General features: G+C 37.8%; 10 protein-coding genes and 1 non-coding gene across 11 annotated transcripts; 7 read left to right on the forward strand and 4 right to left on the reverse strand.

The window, feature by feature from the left end:
* Window positions 1-685: 685 nt before the first annotated feature.
* On the forward strand, window positions 686-3214 carry DFA_11763 (uncharacterized protein; the record flags this gene model as incomplete). The annotated part of the gene is made up of 1 exon (XM_004350659.1): window positions 686-3214. One exon carries the CDS (start codon window positions 686-688, stop codon window positions 3212-3214), a length of 2529 nt encoding a protein of 842 aa, XP_004350710.1.
* Window positions 3215-3441: 227 nt separating this feature from the next.
* DFA_11764 (uncharacterized protein) lies at window positions 3442-7947 on the forward strand (the record flags this gene model as incomplete). The annotated part of the gene is made up of 3 exons (XM_004350660.1): window positions 3442-5261; window positions 5337-6513; window positions 6652-7947. The coding sequence occupies 3 exons, from the start codon at window positions 3442-3444 to the stop codon at window positions 7945-7947; spliced, it is 4293 nt and encodes a 1430-aa protein (XP_004350711.1).
* Window positions 7948-8175: 228 nt separating this feature from the next.
* DFA_11765 (uncharacterized protein) lies at window positions 8176-8537 on the forward strand (the record flags this gene model as incomplete). Its single annotated transcript, XM_004350661.1, has 2 exons — window positions 8176-8356; window positions 8428-8537. The coding sequence occupies 2 exons, from the start codon at window positions 8176-8178 to the stop codon at window positions 8535-8537; spliced, it is 291 nt and encodes a 96-aa protein (XP_004350712.1).
* A 148-nt stretch (window positions 8538-8685) lies between these two features.
* Window positions 8686-10183, forward strand: DFA_11766 (uncharacterized protein; the record flags this gene model as incomplete). The annotated part of the gene is made up of 2 exons (XM_004350662.1): window positions 8686-8900; window positions 8968-10183. 2 exons carry the CDS (start codon window positions 8686-8688, stop codon window positions 10181-10183), a joined length of 1431 nt encoding a protein of 476 aa, XP_004350713.1.
* Window positions 10184-10292: 109 nt separating this feature from the next.
* Window positions 10293-12635, reverse strand: DFA_11767 (RNA-binding region RNP-1 domain-containing protein; the record flags this gene model as incomplete). Its single annotated transcript, XM_004350663.1, has 4 exons — window positions 10293-10313; window positions 10361-10758; window positions 10804-12251; window positions 12619-12635. The coding sequence occupies 4 exons, from the start codon at window positions 12633-12635 to the stop codon at window positions 10293-10295; spliced, it is 1884 nt and encodes a 627-aa protein (XP_004350714.1).
* A 130-nt stretch (window positions 12636-12765) lies between these two features.
* On the forward strand, window positions 12766-15334 carry CYP524A1 (cytochrome P450 family protein; the record flags this gene model as incomplete). The annotated part of the gene is made up of 3 exons (XM_004350664.1): window positions 12766-12780; window positions 13668-13836; window positions 13959-15334. The coding sequence occupies 3 exons, from the start codon at window positions 12766-12768 to the stop codon at window positions 15332-15334; spliced, it is 1560 nt and encodes a 519-aa protein (XP_004350715.1).
* A 2142-nt stretch (window positions 15335-17476) lies between these two features.
* Window positions 17477-17549, forward strand: DFA_11769. The gene has a single exon. It is a non-coding gene; the product is annotated as a tRNA-Ala (tRNA).
* A 291-nt stretch (window positions 17550-17840) lies between these two features.
* DFA_11770 (uncharacterized protein) lies at window positions 17841-18851 on the reverse strand (the record flags this gene model as incomplete). Its single annotated transcript, XM_004350665.1, has 1 exon — window positions 17841-18851. The coding sequence occupies one exon, from the start codon at window positions 18849-18851 to the stop codon at window positions 17841-17843; it is 1011 nt and encodes a 336-aa protein (XP_004350716.1).
* A 183-nt stretch (window positions 18852-19034) lies between these two features.
* DFA_11771 (uncharacterized protein) lies at window positions 19035-19358 on the reverse strand (the record flags this gene model as incomplete). Its single annotated transcript, XM_004350666.1, has 1 exon — window positions 19035-19358. The coding sequence occupies one exon, from the start codon at window positions 19356-19358 to the stop codon at window positions 19035-19037; it is 324 nt and encodes a 107-aa protein (XP_004350717.1).
* Window positions 19359-19852: 494 nt separating this feature from the next.
* On the forward strand, window positions 19853-20345 carry DFA_11772 (uncharacterized protein; the record flags this gene model as incomplete). Its single annotated transcript, XM_004350667.1, has 2 exons — window positions 19853-19927; window positions 19980-20345. The coding sequence occupies 2 exons, from the start codon at window positions 19853-19855 to the stop codon at window positions 20343-20345; spliced, it is 441 nt and encodes a 146-aa protein (XP_004350718.1).
* A 148-nt stretch (window positions 20346-20493) lies between these two features.
* On the reverse strand, window positions 20494-21697 carry act10 (actin; the record flags this gene model as incomplete). The annotated part of the gene is made up of 2 exons (XM_004350668.1): window positions 20494-21603; window positions 21680-21697. The coding sequence occupies 2 exons, from the start codon at window positions 21695-21697 to the stop codon at window positions 20494-20496; spliced, it is 1128 nt and encodes a 375-aa protein (XP_004350719.1).
* Between the last annotated feature and the right edge of the window lie 45 nt (window positions 21698-21742).

Genomic DNA, 21742 nt, shown 5'->3' on the forward strand with positions numbered 1-21742 from the left:
TGTTTAATTCTGTGTGTGTAAGTGTTAATATTATAATAGAGAACAATCACAATTTTAAGCTTGTGAGAGAAGGATTTTTTACCCAAATAAATTTTCAAAAAAAAAAAAAATCAAAAAAATATTATTATAAAAATTTTTTGACCTTCACTGCGATCAGCTAGAGAGAGGAGCAAGGAGAAACCAATGAATAGTCGACTTGTTGTGGACTTTGCGCCAGCGCTGGCTTTACAAGAGGAACCAAAAGAGTTGGTGACCTCTCATCCATCAGCGCAGGCAGGATTGAAGTGACTAGTCCTTGGACTCACTTGTCTCAATCCTTGGTCCTTCCTCTTGACAGGCTTTACGCCAACCAACCAAAAAAAAAAACATATTATAACCAGAGTATCTTTTCGAAAAGAAAGAAGACGAAGAAGAAATAATAATAATCATCTTTTGGTTATAATTTGTTCCACACTTGATTCCATTAGGAAAGCTCGAAATTGATCTATGCTTGCTTTGGTTCGACGATGGAAGTCCACACCGATTGGAATGATGATGATGATTTTGTCTATTACAAAGGAAATTTCTCAGAACCTCCAGCAGCTGCAGCAGTCTACGCTACACTCACTATACAATACCGAACGTTCAATATCTTTTTTTTTTTTTGTATTTAGTCTATTTATTTATTTACTCACATACACATAAAATGGAGCATCTTTCAATTTCAACAAATAATAATAATAATAATAATAATAATAATAATAATAATAATAATAATTCAAGTCATCAATTCAAATCGATCTTACAAAATTATACAATACGAAAATGTTTGTTTCATCAAGTAAAATGTATTCATCGTCATTTGATTAAAATACATTATTGTAATAATACGACGAGTATTGGTATTGTCAGTAGCGATGATCGAGATTATCAATCGACTGTTTTCGATTTAGATTCAGTTTCATTGTCATACCTCTTGTCAAACAAAAGATTTGATTTATTGTATCTTAAATATCGCTATCATAATCAGACACAGGTCGAACAGAAATATCAATCCTTTGTTGAATGTAATCGTAACAAGGACAACAAGTACTGTAGTACTGATATATCATCATTGTTGGTATCGGTGCCAATTCGATTCAACATTGACTTGTCGTTTACTGAAGATGTATTGGTTTCACTGTGTCGATACAATAGAGACTATAAGATCTTTCACTACTTTTTCACAAAGTATAGGTCATCATTTGATTCATACAATGGTTCAATAATCAATCTCATGTGTTGTCACAACAACAACAACCAATTGGTCACACCATCTCCTCTCAACGATCGAATCGTACAAGAATTATTAGACAATGGTTTTAAAGGTAATCTATTGCTTAGAAAGAGTTGTTATGATGGTAATATTGATTTGGTTGAATCAATATTGAAATCACAAACATCGTCGTCCTCTTCGTCATCGTCGTTACTAGACGATCAACAACAACAACTTCAAGATATCATATTCTATACATGTGCCAATAACGATGTCAGTGTTGATCATAGACAAACAAACAAGATATTAGAGTTATTAAATAACTGTGATATAATCAACAAAAGAGTATTTGAAAAGGGTAGAAAGATGTCAGATTCAATTGATTTGTTGGCGTTCAGAGGTAACTTGGATGGAGTGAAATTCTTACACGATAGAATGGGTGTGCATTGGACTAAACGAGCATGGGCAGGTGCTGCATTGGGTGGACATGATCATGTGGTGTCTTATCTCATTGACAACTCGGCCACCGACGTGGTGTGTACCTCAAAGTCGATTGAAAATGCTTGTGTCAACGGACACTTTAAACTAGCTATTTCAATACTTGTCCACGCCAAAAGTGTGTATGTTGGTAGCAAGGGAACACCATTTACACTAAAGTCGTTGGAAAAGATTGCTACTATTGGTAGTTTGGAGGTTTTGAAAACTCTAATCAAAGAGTTTAATCTTCAACAACAGGGTAAAGAGATCAAATCAATTGCCGATGGATTGGTCAGAGGAAGCAAGCCAGTGTCACTGAGATGGTTGGTCGAGGAAAAGCTGTTGGTTTTGCATAATGTTAATATTCCTATATTTGTAAAGACCGTGTTGGATCAGGCAACACACCACTCTACCAAATCAAATGACGACAATGCAGTCTATGTGTTGGAGTATCTTGTGGAGCAGTGTCTCAAGTTCAATGATAATACAAACAACAACATCTTCATGAGCGATCAACAGAAAAAGGAGAGGTTGTGGGGACTGGTCGATCCAGGTAAGTCGGGTCGTCCAATCATCGGGCTCTGTATCAAATCCAATGTAAAGATGCTCGGACTTTTATGCAAGCATTTCGACAACTGCATTGCACTGGCCAATTGGAGGTATGGTATGTTGAGAGCTGCTTGGTTGGGTCATATGGATGTAGTCAAGTTTATTCGTCAAAAGTACGTGTTTACCAAATTGACCTTTGGTTACGAGTTGCATATCCAAAGATTCCACCACAAGGATACATTCAAGTACATGTTTGAACAAGGGTTGTTGTCAGAGACCAAAACCTATGTAGACGATGTCGCCAAGTTTGGAGACATTGAACTATTCAAACAATGCGAGTCTAAATACAACGCACTTCGATTCAAATCATTGGATGCCGTTGCTTTGACGAGACACATAGAGATGGCAGAATACATTATTTCCAAACACATTTCATCGCATAGTGCAACTGGGATGGCAGTCGGGTGTGGTAACTATCAGATGGCTCGAGTGTTATTCGAGCATGATCGCAAGACCAATCGAAATGCCGTTCTACAAATATACCATAGTTCACATTTTGACAATGTCGATGCTGCATTGACACTCTCCAAAGATTATCATGGGGCCAAAAACCATGAAACGAGTATTTATAATCTCATCTTGAATGCCCATGTCGACAGTGTCCGACTTTCACTTGTCAAATCATTGTTCCTTTTAAATTCGACCGTATCACGCCAGTTACCAATCAAAAAATTAGTCACAGAGTCTAGTATCCAGACCATCAGTTACCTCGTTGATGCCAATGCCGTCTCTGATCCACTAGCAGGACTTGAATGTGCCATCGATCTCAGAAAATATGAAATCTTCCAAGTACTCTTTAAAACCATTTCCCAAATCGAAAAATCAAATCATATCATTCAAATGGCAATTGATATCGGTTATTTAACAATAGATCAAATTAATAAATATAAATAAATAAAGTAAATATTTACAATTTACTCTTCCAACTCCAATGGTTGGAAAAAAAAAAAAAAAAAGGAAAAAAGAAAAAAGAAAAAAACGAACGAACGCAATATTGCGTTTAAAGTATGAGTGCTTTGATAAGAGTTAGTTGGGTGTAGTAGAGAGAGAAAGAGAGAGAGAATACGATTAAGTACTAGACTCTTTTCTAAAACGACAACAACAACGACGACGATAACAACATGTTACGATTCAGTAAGCTATTACAAACTTACAAATCTGTAACTCCACAGTTTGTAAGTCTACAACAACAACAACAACAACAGTCACCTACAAATACTGTATCACATAACATCAGTCAACGTAACATTCATAGTGGCAACAACAACCAAGACCATGATGACGATCTCAATTCAATGACACTCGTACAATTAAGACGATTGGCTAAAGAGGAACGTATTCGAATCACCTATCTTGCCAAAGGAGAGATGATCAGTCATATTCAAAGTGTTCGTCAATCACGTCAGTCCAATCCCAATACTACTACTACTACTACAGATTCAAAGAGACAACTACAAGAAGTACAAATTGAAGAGGAACAACAACAAGAGGTTGAAGAAGAGGAACAAGAACAAGTAGTATTGGAGAAATCTAAAAGAGGAAGAAAGAAAAAGGTTGTTCAAGAAGTACAATTTGCTGCTGCTGCACCAGCTTCACCAGCCGTTTCTCTTCCACTCCAAAAGTCAGATTTAAATACTCTTTCAGCCGAGCAACTGCACAATCTAATTGATTCTGCAACCTTAAAGGAAGCTCTCATCAATCTATTGCTCGCACAATCAAAGCCTGTCGAAGTTAAGGCCACTACCACCACTGCCACCACCGACAACACTACTACGACAACAGACACTACTACAGACAGTACCGTTCGTGTCAAGAGAAAGTATACAAAGAAGCAACAATTGTTAAAAGAACAAGATATCGATGTTCAAAATAGCTTTAAAAATATTGGTGCAACACTCAATATTGCAAAAGAAACACAAGAAAAGGTTGTACTAGCTGCACAACAACAACAACAACAACAACAAAAATTCGAGAATGAAAAGAGTATTGAAGATATTGTGGCTACTTTTAGTCAACCACCAATGCAAACCACTCAACATACAATGCCATCATTTGATATCAATGCACTCAACCTAGAGGTTGAATCATTACTTGGTGAAATCAACAAAGAGGTATCATGGAATAATAAGGTCAAAACTGTACAAGAGACTATTGAATCACAACCAACAACAACAACATCAACAACAACAACAACAGCAACAGCAACATCTACAATCGAATCACAATCCCAACCACCACAACCAATAATATCAACAACAACAACATCGACATTGGAATCACCACAACCAATAACAACACCAAAATATACAATCCAATCACCAACAACATCAACATCTTCTTTCCACCAATCTCCAACTTCAACAAAACCAAAAACATCCTTTTCTCGACCACCATCACCATCATTTAAAGAAGAACAACGATTAGCAAATCAATCAAAGTTTGTTGAAAAAGAGAGTAGTAGTCAAGTTGGTTCATTGTCTACAAGTTATGTTAAATTTATGGAAAAGAGTATATCGGAATTGTCAAAAGAGGAGGTCATGCGTATTTGTGAACAAAAGGGAATTAAATTCTCACCCAATTTCAATAGAATGGCACTTGTCAGAAAGCTCAATGATAACAATATATTCAAGGTTCAGGTTAGAGTAGAAGATAACACTCCACCCCCTCCCTCTCCTTCTCCTTCCCCTTCTCCTTCTCCTTCTCCTTCCCCTTCCCCTTCTTCTTCCTCATTTTCTTCATCTTTGGAATCACAACAACAACAACAACAACCAATAGTAAAACCATATCAAAAACAATACGCTCAAAAACAAGCCAAACAATTCAAATACCAAGAACAAACTCAAATCAAGGTACTTGAAAACCAAAAAAACATTATCAGATCTGCCATTACTAGTTTATTCCAAACTCAAAATCAAGTCAAATTTGCCAAAGAATTAACTTTGTATGTATATAGATAGATAGATATTCACATTTACTCTTTATTTTCTAACATTCCTTTTATCTACTTGGGTTTTAGTATTTTTTCATTATTAACATCAATGCAAACAAAAGATAATACTTTATTTACTCAATTGAATCAAGAGATGGTAGATAGTATGCTTTCACATAAATGGATTTCATTGAATTCTGTCAATAATTTCATTAGATATCTGTTTGATACTGGGTACCCAGACTGTTTTGGTGTCATTGAACACTACATGTCTAGAGCATTTTTTGGTTCAAAGATTTTGGAAGATGTTGCCACTGCATTGGGTCTAGAGAGATTGGTAGAGTTGGAAAAGAGTTGCAAGCTAGGGTTTGAACAAGGTCAACCACTCAATCTCAACCTCTACAAGAATTTGGCTGAATGTCTTTTACTGTACAAGTACAGAGACGGAGGGTTTGACGCTGCCTTTGAATTTTATCAAACGTTGCCAGCCACCGTTCAAAAGCCAATCACCATCTCGTTGTCCATCATTCTAGAGGGTATTGAAAAGAATTTGGGTGCTGCAGAGGCACTACAGTGTTTTGAAAAGATTACCGCCACCTTGCTCTCGTCGTTGCCAGCCGACCAAAACGACGTGGTTAGTCAGAGCGAGATTCTCCAATTCCTTACACATCCATTAGTTTTTATTCTCTCTGTCCACCACCGCTCCGACTATGCCGCTTTGATATCGCGTCCAACACTCGCACCACTCTTCCGCGACCAACGTGTCGTCCAGTTTTTGATCTTTAAAAAACACTACGAGTTGCTTTGGAGCAGCTTGGTTGGCCAAACCCCGTCCACACAGCTCCAGATCCTCTTTGAGGAGGGTGAGATGTTGGCCTATGGCAAACAGTTCCTCTTGCGAGACAATGCCAAGCAATTCAAGGCATTCCTCGATACGTTTGACGCATCGCACGCCAAACCCATCCACATTGCTCGTCTCTTTGAAATCCTTTTGCAAGAAAAAGAAGAGGGAGGTACAGCTATCCCAATCGACCAGGAGACAAAGCAATACTTGGTCAGCAAGATCTGTCAGTTGGCATCGACCCAGTCTTATGTGTTTGCGACCATCTATGTGCACAGCGTGCTCACTGCTCGCACTGCCGTTCTCGAGCCGATGGAGCAATACCTCGGCGCACAAAAGTCGACACACCTCAACAACCTGACGAGTCAGATTGTCAGATATTTCCTCCAGTTGGGCCACTACAACTTGGCGCTGGAGCACTATGTAAAAAGAATCGAACAGTACAACATGTACCCTACCCCCTCCTTGATCTCCCACTTTTCAACACACGCTCAAAACAAAATGAACACTGTCTACAAGCACCCATTCCACCACCAACAACTGCTCACCAACTTTTGGGAGAAACGTCGTACCATGTTTGGTTTTGGCGAGGCGTCGCAAGACGACTATGACATTGCCCGCGACTCGATGCTCAACTTCCCCAGAAACAATGTCATCAAGTCTGATATGGACATTGAACTCGAGAATGCCCTCACCAACGGTGACAGTGCTGCCGTCTATCACACGCTGGTCGAGTTTTCCAAGAGTCGTACCACATTCCCCATCGGCACACTTTTGATTCGATCTGCTCAATTCCTTCTCGAAAGGGATCCAGAAAGCTACGACCGATTCATTGGTAATACTTCGTTGCCATCCATGTATCGTGCAGTACTCTATGACAGTCAACTCATCCTCGACACACTCTCCAACAAGAGTCTAAAGGACGGACTCGAGATGTGTCTCCGAGAACACCCCAGTTTGTTTGGCGGCAACCCACAGATCCGATCAACCATTCTCCAGACATTGATCGATCTTGGTATGATTCAAGAGGTGACAGATATTATCGAGAGCATGTCAAGTGCACAACTCTCACATTACAGTATCATCCAGACATTTTCAAAACTCGTCCTCCAAACCTACCAAGGTGGATTGAGCGACATTCCTGAAAAGGCACGTACTCTCTTGCTCAAGTATTCTGATCAGGCTACTGGTGCAGTTAGTCGTAGCGACCTCTCGCGCCTCCGTCTTGTCATGCAATACTACCACAAACACGGACCAGCCGAGAACCTCAAAGAAATACTCGACTCTTTCCTATCCATCAAAGCCAAAGACCTAAACACTCTTGAAAACTGGAGAAACTATATCTATTGCTACTACCAGTATGTCCACCCTACCGATGCCCATCTCTTGGGCCACGATTCGGCCTTTAAGATCATTCAAGGTTGTTCTGAAGAATCCAAGCCATTTATGTTCTCGGCACTCTTTGAATACTTTATCCAAACTGGAAACCCCCATCTTGTTGGCGCCATCATAAACACATACGAATCCTATTTTACCACTATCCGTGAGGTTGCTCTCGTCCCCATCCTCAGCAGTATCAACAGTCCAGCTCTCCGCCTCGAGCTATTCAAACGTCTTGAAATCAACTACCAACTACAATACGATATTAGAATTCACGACGCTATCCGATCGATCCTTGCCTCTGTACCAAACGACTCGATCACCAAAAAGTTAAATGCCATTCAATGGGCACAAAAAGACGTACCAGAGGAATCAAGAGCCAAAGACGACCAACTCACAAAAATCCTTTCAAATTTACATTCCAACTTTATTTATCATTATCGTAATCATTCAAAAGAACTTGAACATGAAAATTAACAAATTAAATAATAAAAGAGAATATAATATAATATCTATATTTTCCATCAAAGCTCGAAATCCCAACAAACACAAAACTTTTTTCTATAGGTCGACGAGGAGATCTTGTGACATCAGGACCTTTTTCATCAATATAAATATATATATAATCCCTCGAATAATTTGATTATTATATAATATCTTTACCTTCTTTTACAAATATACATATACATACAAATAATTAAAATCATGATGAAACTTTCATATTTATTAGCTTTATTAATAGTATTGATTGCCATTGTCAATCAAAACGGTGTCAATGGAGCATATAGACCAAAACCTGATGGTCCACGTCCCAATACAAGTCCATGTTGTAATGCAGTATACAATCCAACTACCCGTAAAACCTATTGTAATGGTCCAGTCAAAAGTATGTAACCCATTAAATCATATTTAATAAATGATCCAAACAATATTAACAATACTGATTGATCTCTATAGAAACCAATATGTTGAGAGAAGCAAGATGTATTGAAGATAAATACTTTACCAATGTAACAGGTGTATATGAATGTGAAATTGGTTGTAGTACCTTATGGTTTACTAATTAAGTTCAATTTGAAAATGAACTGTGTAATATAATAATTAATAAATGTAAATTTAATAAGTATCACACTGCTTGGCACTTGTGATCATTAAATTTTTTTCTAAATATAAATACAAACAATTAATTGTTATTATTATATATATATCATTCACATGTATACAATTAAAAGATGTATAACCAATAGACTTTTAAACAATCAAATTACTACTAGTATTACGAGTAGTAGTAGAAGGAGTATTACTTGTTTGAATCTATTGTCAAATAGATACCACTATTCATCATCATCATCAACCACTACAACAACAAAAGATGATCCCGATATTATAAGTATAAAGAAGAATGATCATCATATACAAACTAATCCAAGGTAATTACGACAATTGTTTAAACAACCTTCTATATATCTAATTTTACTTTTCTTTTCTTTTTTTTAGAGGACATTGGGTAGATAAATTAAATCAAAAGGAATATTTAGACAAGATGGGTAAAGATATGGGTTTCTTTGATGATGAGAATATACCTATGGATCAATACTATGAGAAATGGTATCAAGTTTCAAAGATTGACTTTATTGAACACAAGGGTAGAGGTCTGTTGTTACATTATAACGATAGTGTACATCAACTTGTTAAAGCTGTCTATAGTGAATATAAATGGTTACCTTGGAAGTTTAACAATTCACCCAAGAACTTTTGGAGAGATCATCAAAATCAATTGGATTATCTCTTGTGGCTTGGTGAAAGGATTGGTATTACAAATCCAAGAGATTGGTATAGAATCACAAAGAATGATTTCATAGAGAATCATGGAAATAGTTTATTATTATTATATGGTGGTAGTCCTGTAAGAGTCATTATGCAAGTTTTCAACAAAAATAATAATGAAAAGAAAGAGGATGGACAAGATACTTTTATTTCTCCTCAATCATCTATATTTATTGATTATAAATATTTAATATGGAGATTTACAAATTTACCAAGAGGTAGTTTTAAAGATATGACAATCTTGAAGGAATTTATAGAATTTACCAAAGACTACTATAGAATGGAGAAAAAAGAGGATTGGTATAGATTATCGTGGACTCAAATTCGAGACATTGGAGGATTTTCACTGGTTAAAAAGAATGGAGGTATTTGTAAATCCTTGCAATTGGTGTACCCCGATATTGAATGGGAGGTGGGTCAGTTTACAACACCTGGCAAAAAGTCATCACAAAGATTATTGAGAATCTTTTTAGAGAGACTATTCCCAGAGGATAGTGTACACGAAGACTATCGCAATCTCTCACAACTACGATACCAAGAGAGTACAGGTGCAGGATTTCAATTAGACTTTTTCATCCCACGTTTACAATTGGCATTTGAATATCAAGGCAAACAACATTTTCAAGATACTAGTTTATTTGGAGACTATAAAATCTATCATGACCGTGATGTTGAAAAACGACTCGAATGCAAAAAACATGGAATTCATATTATAGATGTTCCCTATTGGTGGGATAATCATTTGGATTCTCTTGTAGGTACTATTCAACAATACGATGCCTCTATACTACCATTACAATTTTCCAAACAAATGTATCAACCCATACCAAAAACCTATCAAAAAATTCAAACAAATAAAAAGATTCATACTTTATTTATTGATTAAAATGATAAGAGAATAAATTAATTGATTTATTTTTTTTGTTTAAATAGATGTTTTAGTTAGATATAACATCATTTTCCATAATTTTAAAACAAAAGTTTCAGCTTCATCATCAATCATTTCCTTTAATTGACTAATAATTTGATAAGGGTCTTTGTGTTGTTTCAAGAGGGTAGTGACATGATTGATTAGAATCTCCTCTTCGACACCCAAAAGTTCTGTCAATTTCTTTGCAATCCAAGGTTTTAATTTGTTGTCTATCAATGATAGTTGATCGATAATCTCCCAATTCATTTGAATTTCCAATAATTCCTCCTTGTTTGATGGTATACTATCAATAATTTTTTGTATCTCTTCTTTTGTCAATGGTATCTTTTCTTGTTGTTGTGGTTGTATGGTATTTGATGAAGAGGATAAGATTTGTGATACTGGTTGTAATGGTTGTATTATACTATTTGTTGGTTTCTTTCCATGACTAACAGTAATTTGATTATTTGTAAATGTTACATTGATTTCACTATAGTCAAGAGGGATGAATTGAAGTTTTTTCTTTTGTTCAGCCTCTGAAGGCTCATCACCTTGAGTATTAAAACCAGAGGCAACCGCCAATTTGTTCTTTTTACTCGAAAACTCTAATTGAATCTTGTTTATAGTCTCGACGGTAAGTGTTTGTTCTCTGCGAATTTGTTCCTCGTGTTCACGTTCCTTTTCACGTTCCTTTTTGTCGTCATCTTTTTCTCTTTGTCTTCTGCGAACCTCGTCTCTTGAGCGCAATCGATTACGCATGCGATCGTCGTCATCAGAGTACTCGTCCAGTTCTTGTTTTCGTGCAATGGCTTCGTTTTTGTCTCTTTCGCGATCACGCTCTCTTTCTCGTTCTCGGTCACGTTCGCGATCGCGTTCTCTATTCTCCCAATCGCGTTCCTTTTCTCTAAATTCTCGCTCTGTTCGTTCCTTGCGTCTCTGTTCTCTGTCTCTTTCGCGGTCCATTTCTCTTTCCTTTTCGCGTGCAGCCAACTTTAATTTTTCGTCGCGTGTGAGTAGTCTGAGGTTGGTCTCGTTGGCCTTGGCCTCGAGTGGGTCAATCTCGACCAGTGGAGCATTCATTGCAGCCACGTCGTTCTCTTTTTGAATCGTTTGTATGAGTGCTTCAATCTCGGTCTGTGCGCTATCGTCCTCTGTCTTTTCCGTTTCTTTGGCTTGTTCCGATTGGTCGCTTGCACTTCCCGACTGGCCCTTGTTTCTGCCCTCGACGTATTCATCGAGATACTTTCGAACCTTGTCGTCAACCTTGATCATGAGACACTTTTCTCGGTTGATGATTTGACGATCGGCAAGCAGTCTGAGTGCTCTCAACACTCCCTCTGGTGTCTCATATTCACAAAATCCAAATCCCTTTAACTTTCCATTTGGGTCCGATGCTCTTGTCCACTTTACAACCTTTCCACACATCTCTAATAGTTTTTTGATAAATTCATCTTCAACAGATTCTGGTATTCTTCCTACATAGGCTGTTGGTTTTGACAATGATGATGTAGATGATGAAGACGGTGCAGTTGCTGTAGAAGATATAGTTGATGATGCTGGTGGACGTTCACGTTCACGATCGCGATCACGGTCGCGGTCACGGTCGCGATCACGATCACGATCTGATGGATGTAAAGGAGTAGGAAAAGGAGGTCTATGAGATTGCTGTGGAGGGGAAGGATGATGATGATGATAATAGTATGTGCTGTTTTTTGAGGTTGGATGATGTTGCTGTACAATGGTAGTATGAGGTGTAACTGTAGTTGTAACACCCGGGGGTGGAGATGTCATGTTGGATGGTGGAGGGGATGGTGCCATCTTGTGATAGGGAGGCATCAACATGACACCTGGAGGTATATTTGGTTGATTGTGAGGAAACATCCCTGGAGGTATCATCCCGGGATGTGGGAAGAGATGAGGAGGTGGCTTTGCAAAGAGAGGAGGTGGTGGCTGTCCATGATATCCTGGTGGAGGTGGTGGATAATTAGGAGGATAGTGATAAGGATTCATCAAGATAAGTAGAATCTCTCTTCTCTCTCTCAAGCTAAAGCTATATAAATATTTTAAAGTTCACAAACAAACAATAACAACAAACCCTTGAAAGATCATCGAAAAAAAAAAAATCAATAATATTCTAAAATTCAACAACATCTTCCCCTTTTTTGTTTTTTTTTCATTCTACTCTGCTAGCTATGTTTTATATAAATATATATACAAATTATTATTTATCCATCAAATTGAGGATAGTTACAAAAAGTAGTCTTGAAAGATAAAGAAGATTAGAAGGACCCTTTTTTTGGTTTCTATTTTTTTTTTTTTCTTTTTCGGTTTTAGTACTTTCTCAAGCAATATGTATATTGCAATATATGCTCTGATGATGCATCGATGACGATTGTCAAAAAAGGAATTACGTTTTTGTCGGTTTCATAATATTTATTTATTTATTTGTTTGTTTCTAGATTACTTTTTACCAAAGATGGGTAGACTACTTCTTAATTGTATTCTCTAAAAAGTCTTAGAGTCTAAACGATCGGTTCGTTTGGTTTGATGGTGACATTATGATATGGTGTAATGTAGGTTGAAAACCAAACGAATTCTACCAAACGAGTGGGTAGGGCCGGCTCTTGGGGGCTCTCTAGGACAAGCTCATTCGTTGAAAGAAGGGTCTTCTCTATCCTATAATGTTAAATCAGTAGGCATCATCATTGATGAGACGAGCTCGGAATGGCTTCGAGGTTACAGATGAACTTCAGATCATGTCTTTAAAAGAACCGAATTGTCGATTGGTTTAGTGGGGAGCTCCCTCTCTGGGGGTGTGGTCGCTTTGCCCAAAACAGCGAACAACTTTAAATTGTTTTTAATTAATATTTTTTGACAACTGTTGCTACGAGGCTCGTATCATCTGATTAATGAAGGGTTTCTATTTAATAACCCTCATGACCCCCCAGTTTTCACTCACAATTTTAATGTATGTAATATACTACTACAAATACCATATATAAATATATAATATAAATATTACCCTCTCAAGAAAAAAAAAAAAAAAAAAAAGAAATTTAAAGATTTAAAAGGTAAACAAACATTAGTCAGTTGGTTGGTTAGGTTATGCGCAATGTGATCGATACCAAGTCATCATATGACTTTTTGATCTTCATACACACTTAATAGTTAATTAAATAACACACCACATCACCAACACTTCACATCACATCACCCAACATGCAGCACTAAAAACAAAAAAAAACAAAAAGTAATCGATCACTCTCGCTCTCACCTGATCGCATGCGTGGTCTTTTCATTGCAACAACAATGGGTGATGAGATGGAATGATGATGTTGGTGATGGCGGTTCAAAATCTCCCTCCCTATTTTCAACAACAACCAACTACTACTTAATTGACGTTGAATTTAAATTAACAAAAATATTCATTTCACAATAACAATTTTTTTTTTTTAGATAGATCATGAAGAGTAGAACATTAATTATTCTCGCTTTGGCTGTCGTTATGATTGCAGCCATTGCTTTGGTTGTCAATGCTGAAACCAAAGTAGTTTCATCAACCAATAAATCCTCTTCTTCTTGTCAAGGAGGAGGATTAAAATGTACCGTTCAAAAACTTTCAACATTTGGTAAGCAAAAAAGAAGACGGATATATAGATCAATGGAATAGTTATTAATAATTGTTATCAAGCAAACAAATTTTCTGTTAGACAAATATTAATTGGAATAATACTAGTACTTGTTTCAATAGCAATACATCAACAATATATTTTATATCAAAAGAAGGGTAGTTTACCTGGACCATCATTTGTACCACCATTTGTTGGTATGCTTTTCCAATTGATTTTGACGCCATTTGACTTTTATCAAAACCAAGAAAAGTATGGATTGATCTCTTGGACATCGATCCTCAACAAGTTTGTCTTGTTTGTCGTCGACGCAGAGATGACTCGTCAGGTTTTCAAAGAGGAAAATGCCAAGCTCTTTTTATCGTTGGGCGCTAAAAAGATTTTGACTGAAAAGGCCATCCCCTATATTGAGGGTGTGCCACATCGCCAATTGCGCAAGCAACTCTTGCCACTTTTCACCATCCGTGCCCTTTCATCGTACTTGCCCATCCAAGAGGCCATCGTCAATGAAAACATCCAGTCTTGGCTCAAAGACGGCAAGATGAACGCACGTAACCAATGTCGTGACCTCAACATGATGGTCTCTACGGGCGTCTTTGTCGGCTCCAACACGGACAAGACAATGCGCGAGGAAATCGCCAAGAACTTTTTCATCATGAACGAGGGTTTCCTCTGCTTCCCCATCGATCTGCCAGGCACCACCCTGCGCAAGGCCATTAGAGCCCGTGAGCGTCTCGTTGAGCTCTTTACCATTGTCATTGAAAACAGCCGTAAGCGTATGGGCCAAGGTGACAAGCCAGAGTCCCTCATTGACCTCTGGGTCGAATATTTCCTATCGTGTGACGAGTCTGAACGTGACGAACTCTCCAACGACACTATCATTTATACTTTGCTCTCTTTTATGTTTGCCTCGCAAGATGCTCTCACCTCTTCGCTCGTATGGACCGTCCGTTTGATGGCCCAACACCCAGACGTCCTCGCTCGTGTCCGTGCCGAGCAATTCCGTCTACGTCCCTCCAACCAAAAGCTCAACCTCGAGGTCATGCGTGAAGCCACTTATACCCGTCAAGTCGTCAACGAAATCCTTCGTTTCCGTCCACCCGCCGTCATGGTGCCACACGAAAATATCGAAGAGATCAAGGTCGGTGACATTGTCGTTCCCAAACATTCTTTAATCCTCCCATCCATCTGGTCGGCTCACTTCCAAGACGGTGGTTTCAAGGATCCATATAATTTTGACCCAGACCGTTTCAATAGCGAGCGTAAAGAAGAAGTATCTTGTGCCAAAAACTATCTTGTTTTCGGTGCCGGTCCACATTACTGCATCGGGCGTGAACTCGCCAAAAATCAAATCGAAGTCTTTTTAACTCAGATGGCCATGACCACCAATTGGGAACACGTCCCAACAGCCGGTGGTGATGAAATCATCTTTGGTCCAACTATCTTTCCAAAGGATGGTTGTAACATTACCATTAATCCAAGAAATTATTCTGCTTAAATAATATTAAATATATATTTAATATTATTGACAGATACGACGAAAATAAAACACACACACATTTAAATTATTTAAAAATTAAATAGTAATAGTAGTAGAGTAGAGTAAAGTAAAGAGATGAATTCATACTTTTTTTTTTCTAGAGAGAGTTGAGGAGAGAGATCCAACTTTGAATACCTTTCCCCTCTTATTTATATTGATAAAATATTGAAACTATTTTAAAGTTGTATACATCCATATTATTGTCAATATAAATAAGAGGGTCCACAGATTGTTATCGATAGGTTGTTATCTTGTTTGTTGTCCAAATAATTTATTAGTATTTGTACCTGTTTGATATTCTTTTTTTTAGAGTGTCTGTCCCTGGTATTGAAACACGCTATACATCCAATGATGTAAACACTAGGTTAGCTCAAACAATGATAATAAAAGTATATAGGAGTATATAATAATGAATGATAAAGATACATTGGTACTCGAGTGTACCTTTTATTAAGCTTGATTCATTATTTATTTTAATGTTAAAATCCTTTCTGGATATTCTCCAACCTTATACAAATTCTAATTGGTACAACCCTGCCTAAGATATTTATATGGCTTGGTATTCCAAGTCATAAAGTATCTTACACAATGACCATGAATATATTTGATTGTGTTGAGTTGATTGAGTAGATTTAGTTGCATCTTTACTTTCAAATGAAAGTCGATGTTGTCGGTTCCGATCGCTAAATCTACGTCTACGTATCTCTCGCAGTTGATTTCCTCATTTTCGAGATCAAGCGATTAAAGAATGCACCAGAATTCTTCAAGCCGAAACAGGTTCGAGTAAACATGTAATGTTCACCGCCGTATGAGAAGACTAGTCAAGATTTGACTTTCTTTCGACCGAGGTTTATTTGGTGGCATCCACTTTTCAGATCAATGAATGTTTTGAAAAGAATCAACATCTTTTTTTCTAGAGTTAGTGTTATGATTTGGGAAATGCAAAGGAGATGATATATGAACTAATCGTCTCTACATGTTATTTGCTGTTCCTTTTCTAATAACTTTTTAACAAAAAGAAAAGTTTGGCGAACCATTTTAAAGAAAACTGATCATTGGACAAAAAATGAAGGGTACTTAAAATGAACAATTCCTTTGACTCTTTAAAGGAAAAGGGAACACTGATCTATTAATAAACCAATGGTTTTTTTTTCGGGCTTTTTTTTTTAAAGTAATTCTTTTCCTGTTCTCTCCTATCGGGAAGAGTAGTACTCAGAAGTTACAAAGTTTTATTAATTATACTTTTTAATTGACCACCAAGAAATAAAGATTTTTTTTTGGGCGGTATATTTTTTTTTTTTTTAATAAATCTGGACTCTAGCCGCCGGACAATAAAGAAATTATGGTTTATTTGTTTTAATTTTAATTAAAATAGTTAAAGTTTCTGTTAGAATAGGGGCTTGTACCCCCGTTGTTGGGGGTTATTGTTTCTTATGTTATTATTATATTATTATTATATTATTCTTGTATTGTTATTATTTTTTTTTTTTTTTTTTTTTAAATTATATTATTATATTGTTATATTGTTATTGCATTGTTACTAGATTATTGTTGATGTATCGCTTGTTTGTTAATAGTTGGTGGTGATATTTGGGAGAGGGAGGGGTGTGGCGAGTTTCCCCCATGTTCTTGCGAACCTGGCGAAGAATTGTCTGGCATGTGTTTGGGTCTTGATTATTTCGTCAGTAGGGCTGTTGGCGATGGCTGTTGTGGTTTGGTTAACCAGTTTGGCGTGTTCGACGTAGATTATACCTTTGAATCTTGCAATGACCATCTTATCTTCGTTTTCATCAGGTGATATTGTCGAGTGATAGATGGTGTTGAGGTGGTGGTGCCATGCTTTTAGAAGCATGATAGCTACTAGGGTTGAGTATCTGGTGCGTGTCCATCCTTTGTTGAGTGTCGAGAGGTTGAGGGCGTTTGGATCCCAATCTTTTTTGATACCTGTGATTTCTTGAATGATCGTTCCCCATCTCTCCTTTCTATTTGCCAGGAAGGGGCATAGGAATAGGCTGTGGAGGAAGGGTCCAGTGTTGGTTTCGGGGTACGCCTCGGGCGGTATAAATACCGCAAATTGCCTGATTCAACATCCAAAAAATCGGGCTTGTAGCTCAGATGGTAGAGCGCTCGCTTAGCATGCGAGAGGTAAAGGGATCGATACCCTTCTAGTCCACACTTTTTTGCCGTGTTTTAATGGGATTTCAACCATTTTGCTTTATTCTGCTTCTACTCGTCGTTGGCTATCGAATGAACTAGGTTTGATTGATTTCCAAATAAACCGGATCAACACAACATGTTGAGTTTAAAAAAGTCAGTCCAAGTTTTTTTTTTTTTTTTTTTGTATTTAAAATATATTCACCACTTTTATCTATATTTGGAATACATATTTGATAAACTAATAATTGCTACTACTAAATGGTAATATTGTATTTTTATTTGACTAGAGTTTATTGATTTTCCCATTTCATAAAGAATGGTCGTCATATTTATCTTTGGCAAAGCTCCATTTAAATGCATAGGGGGATTTTGAGTTGGCATCAACATGTAAATAGATGGGATGATATTGTATCTGTTGTTGTTGATTGATTGTTATTTGTTGATTGATTATTATTCGTTGAGTGATTATTCCACCTGTAAGTGACTGTTTCTCCAATACTAATACATTTCCATTATATGGGTCCAATCTTTGAATCGAAAAATGATAGAAAGAATGGGGAAGAGTGATAGATAAATGTCTAACATTGGTGTGATTGATCACTTGGTCCAATCTAAAGACAAACTTGAGTGCTCCCCATAGATAGCAAGTAAGATGTGTGGTATTGAGTGGTAGCCATTGTTGTTGTTGTTGTTGTTGTTGTTGTTGTTGTTGTTGTTGTTGTTGTTGGGTAGTGACAGCAGAGTCGGTAAACAAAGAGTCGATTGAAAATATTGTAGGGCCACCGGTCCACAATATACCACCTTTGAGCAAGGGAACCAATAGATTGGTGATTGATGGTGGTATATTGTCAAGCACAAACTTGTCCTCTTTGACATTGAAAATGTCGAGTGTTTCAAGATTGGGTGGATATTCGGATGGGAACGTTATCAACCGACTTGAATAGTTGTACCCATCACTCCAATAGACAAGCTTTTTCAAAGAGCGAGGAAGTGCGACTGAATCTTTCAAGGTATTGAACTTTAGTTGAACGAGTGATTCTGGGAGTTTGACATGCTCACAGTCGGCAATGTTTCCAATGGTTAGGCGAGTCAGTGACGGTGGGAATACAACTTGTTCAAAAACATCCACACCTCTGAGTTGACGTTTTGTATAGCTGTGTATTGTAACTCTTTCAACGGTAGATGGAATGATATTGGCCGGAAGGATATCTCTGCATTCATCAATAACGAGTTTCTTGAGAGATTGACACGACGCTAGACTGACTCTTCCATCAACCAATACCTTTCCTTGCACACTCAATATCTCCAATAGTGGCATGATACACCGCGATAGGATGTATCCCCAATTGGACTGGATGATAAGATTCTTGATTAAAGGAGGATGCTCATCTCGATCCCAGGTTTTCTCCAACCGTAAGTGTTGTCGGTAAACTTGAATGCCTGGAGGTTTTGTAGATGTTCGAGGTCGATGAATGCTTGTTCTTGCTCCCCCGCTGGCGTACTATACAGGAGAATCTTGAGTTTGACGAGCGACGTCAATGAATGGAATGTATTTCGTGGGGGTATCGTTTGTCAGACTGGTTGGTAAGTCAGGGCCAATACTCTCCAAACAATGATTCTTGAGGCTCAAATCGGTCAGCGATACGAATTTGTCCAATCCAAAGTCGGCGAGACAGTCTCTCTGTCTGTAAGACCCATAGTCATTGACATCTAGTCTCAGAGACTTGAGTGATCTGTGTTGACCGAGCTTGGCCCCGGCTAGACCACGAACTGAAAGATGTTCGAGACGAGGCAAGAGTGCAATAGAGTCAAGATCAACTTTCATATTAATATGACGGGGGAATCTCTGCAGTCGATGAATAGTGTTTCGATCGATGGTATGTCGTTGTATAATGACTGTAATGAAGACTTGAGTGAATTGGTCACCAAGGCAGTTGTAATGTTACTCTTGTCAACTCTGATTGTGGATGTGATACGTTGTTGTATCCATTGAGGATAGTAATTTTAACGTCGACGATGATTGTGATGAGACACGTTGTTGGTTTGAAATACTACTATTACTCATACTAGTATGGGTAGTTAGATTAAATGAACGTTTTTTTTTTTTTTATTTATCACTGATACACAGAGATTTTATTATTATTATTTAATAATTAAATTAACATGTTTGATCAACCAATTGTCTTTTCAAGATGATTTAAGCTCTACAATCATCCAATCGACGCACTTTACGCCAGATATCAAGTGTCGGACGTCTTAACACAGAAGATGTGATGTGATATATCGGTCAAGTTACTATAGCTATCGGTTCATTTATTAATGTGTGGTATTCCGTTTAACGATATTGACCGACGTGATGAACGTCAATTCAGTCGTCCGCTGGTGATCTTGAGTGCACTTTCCTGGTCGTCGATACGTTTCTCATAGACTCGTCAAGTATTGGTAGCGTGTCGACCGTATCAACTCTACTATAAATAACAACCGACCAACTTTAATTTATTCATCATCAAAGAATCACAAGATTATCGTTGCCGAGGACAGACAAAAGCATCAAGCTGTTGGGGCCTATGCATGTAATATCAAAGATGTTTTTGAATGTGGTGAAAAAAAGACATTGTACTCAACATCCTCGTTGCATCTACATCATAGAATAATGCAACTGGAAACAATTGAAATATCTCCACAATATGATCAATGTCAAATAACTTGGAAGGTATCTAGTCCAGTCAAAGTTAATCCATTGCCATCCAATTGTTCACAAATTAGATTTATGAAAATGATCGAGAATCAAGATAATGCATTCCAACAATAAAATACTTGTATTTGATTATTTGATTTTTTTATTTTGAACAAATCTAACAAACGAGGATAAAATCTACTCGTCAGCTAGTATAGTTCTTATTGTGAGTTTATTATTATTTTACAACATATATAAATTAAATGAGTTATAGTTAAAATGCTTAGAAACACTTTCTGTGGACGATGGATGGACCAGACTCGTCGTATTCCTCCTTGGAGATCCACATTTGTTGGAAAGTGGAGAGAGAGGCAAGGATGGAACCACCGATCCAGACAGAGTACTTACGCTCTGGTGGGGCGATGATCTTGATCTTCATGGTCGATGGAGCAAGGGCAGTGAGTTCCTTGTTCATACGGTCAGCAATACCTGGGAACATGGTAGTTCCACCAGAGAGAACGACGTTACCGTAGAGATCCTTACGGATATCAACATCACACTTCATGATCGAGTTGTAGGTGGTTTCGTGGATACCAGCAGATTCCATACCGAGGAAGGATGGTTGGAAGAGGGCTTCTGGACAACGGAAACGTTCGTTACCGATGGTAATGACTTGACCGTCTGGTAATTCGTATGACTTTTCGAGTTGTGAAGAGGTGGCAGCAGTTTGCATTTCAGATTCGAAATCAAGGGCAACGTAGGCGAGCTTTTCCTTGATATCACGGACGATTTCACGTTCGGCGGTGGTGGTGAAAGAGTAACCACGTTCGGTGAGGATCTTCATGAGGTAGTCAGTAAGATCACGACCAGCGAGATCGAGACGGAGGATAGCATGTGGGAGAGCATAACCTTCATAGATTGGAACAGTGTGGGAGACACCATCACCAGAGTCCATGACAATACCGGTGGTACGACCAGAAGCATAGAGTGACAATACAGCTTGAATGGCAACGTACATGGCTGGGGTGTTGAAGGTTTCAAACATGATTTGAGTCATCTTTTCACGGTTGGCCTTTGGGTTGAGTGGGGCTTCAGTGAGGAGAACTGGGTGTTCCTCTGGAGCAACACGGAGTTCATTGTAGAAGGTATGATGCCAGATCTTCTCCATATCATCCCAGTTGGTAACGATACCGTGTTCAATTGGGTACTTCAAGGTAAGGATACCTCTCTTGGATTGGGCTTCATCACCAACGTATGAATCCTTTTGACCCATACCGACCATGACACCAGTGTGTCTTGGACGACCGACGATGGATGGGAAGACAGCACGTGGTGCATCATCACCAGCAAAACCGGCCTTGCACATACCAGAACCGTTATCGATAACTAAAGCCTAAGAGTAGAGAAAAAAAGATATTAGCATCTTTGAAGGAGTAGAGATGGATTATATCTTTTGTGAGTTTACATACTTGTACGTCGTCAGACATGATTGTATTTTATATATATTATTTGTTGAATAAACTGAATTGAAT

This window comes from Cavenderia fasciculata (assembly GCF_000203815.1).
Source record: "Cavenderia fasciculata unplaced genomic scaffold Scf_EUAJFUG02HR96I-5, whole genome shotgun sequence".
In the NCBI taxonomy this organism is placed as follows: Eukaryota; Evosea; class Eumycetozoa; order Acytosteliales; family Cavenderiaceae; genus Cavenderia; species Cavenderia fasciculata.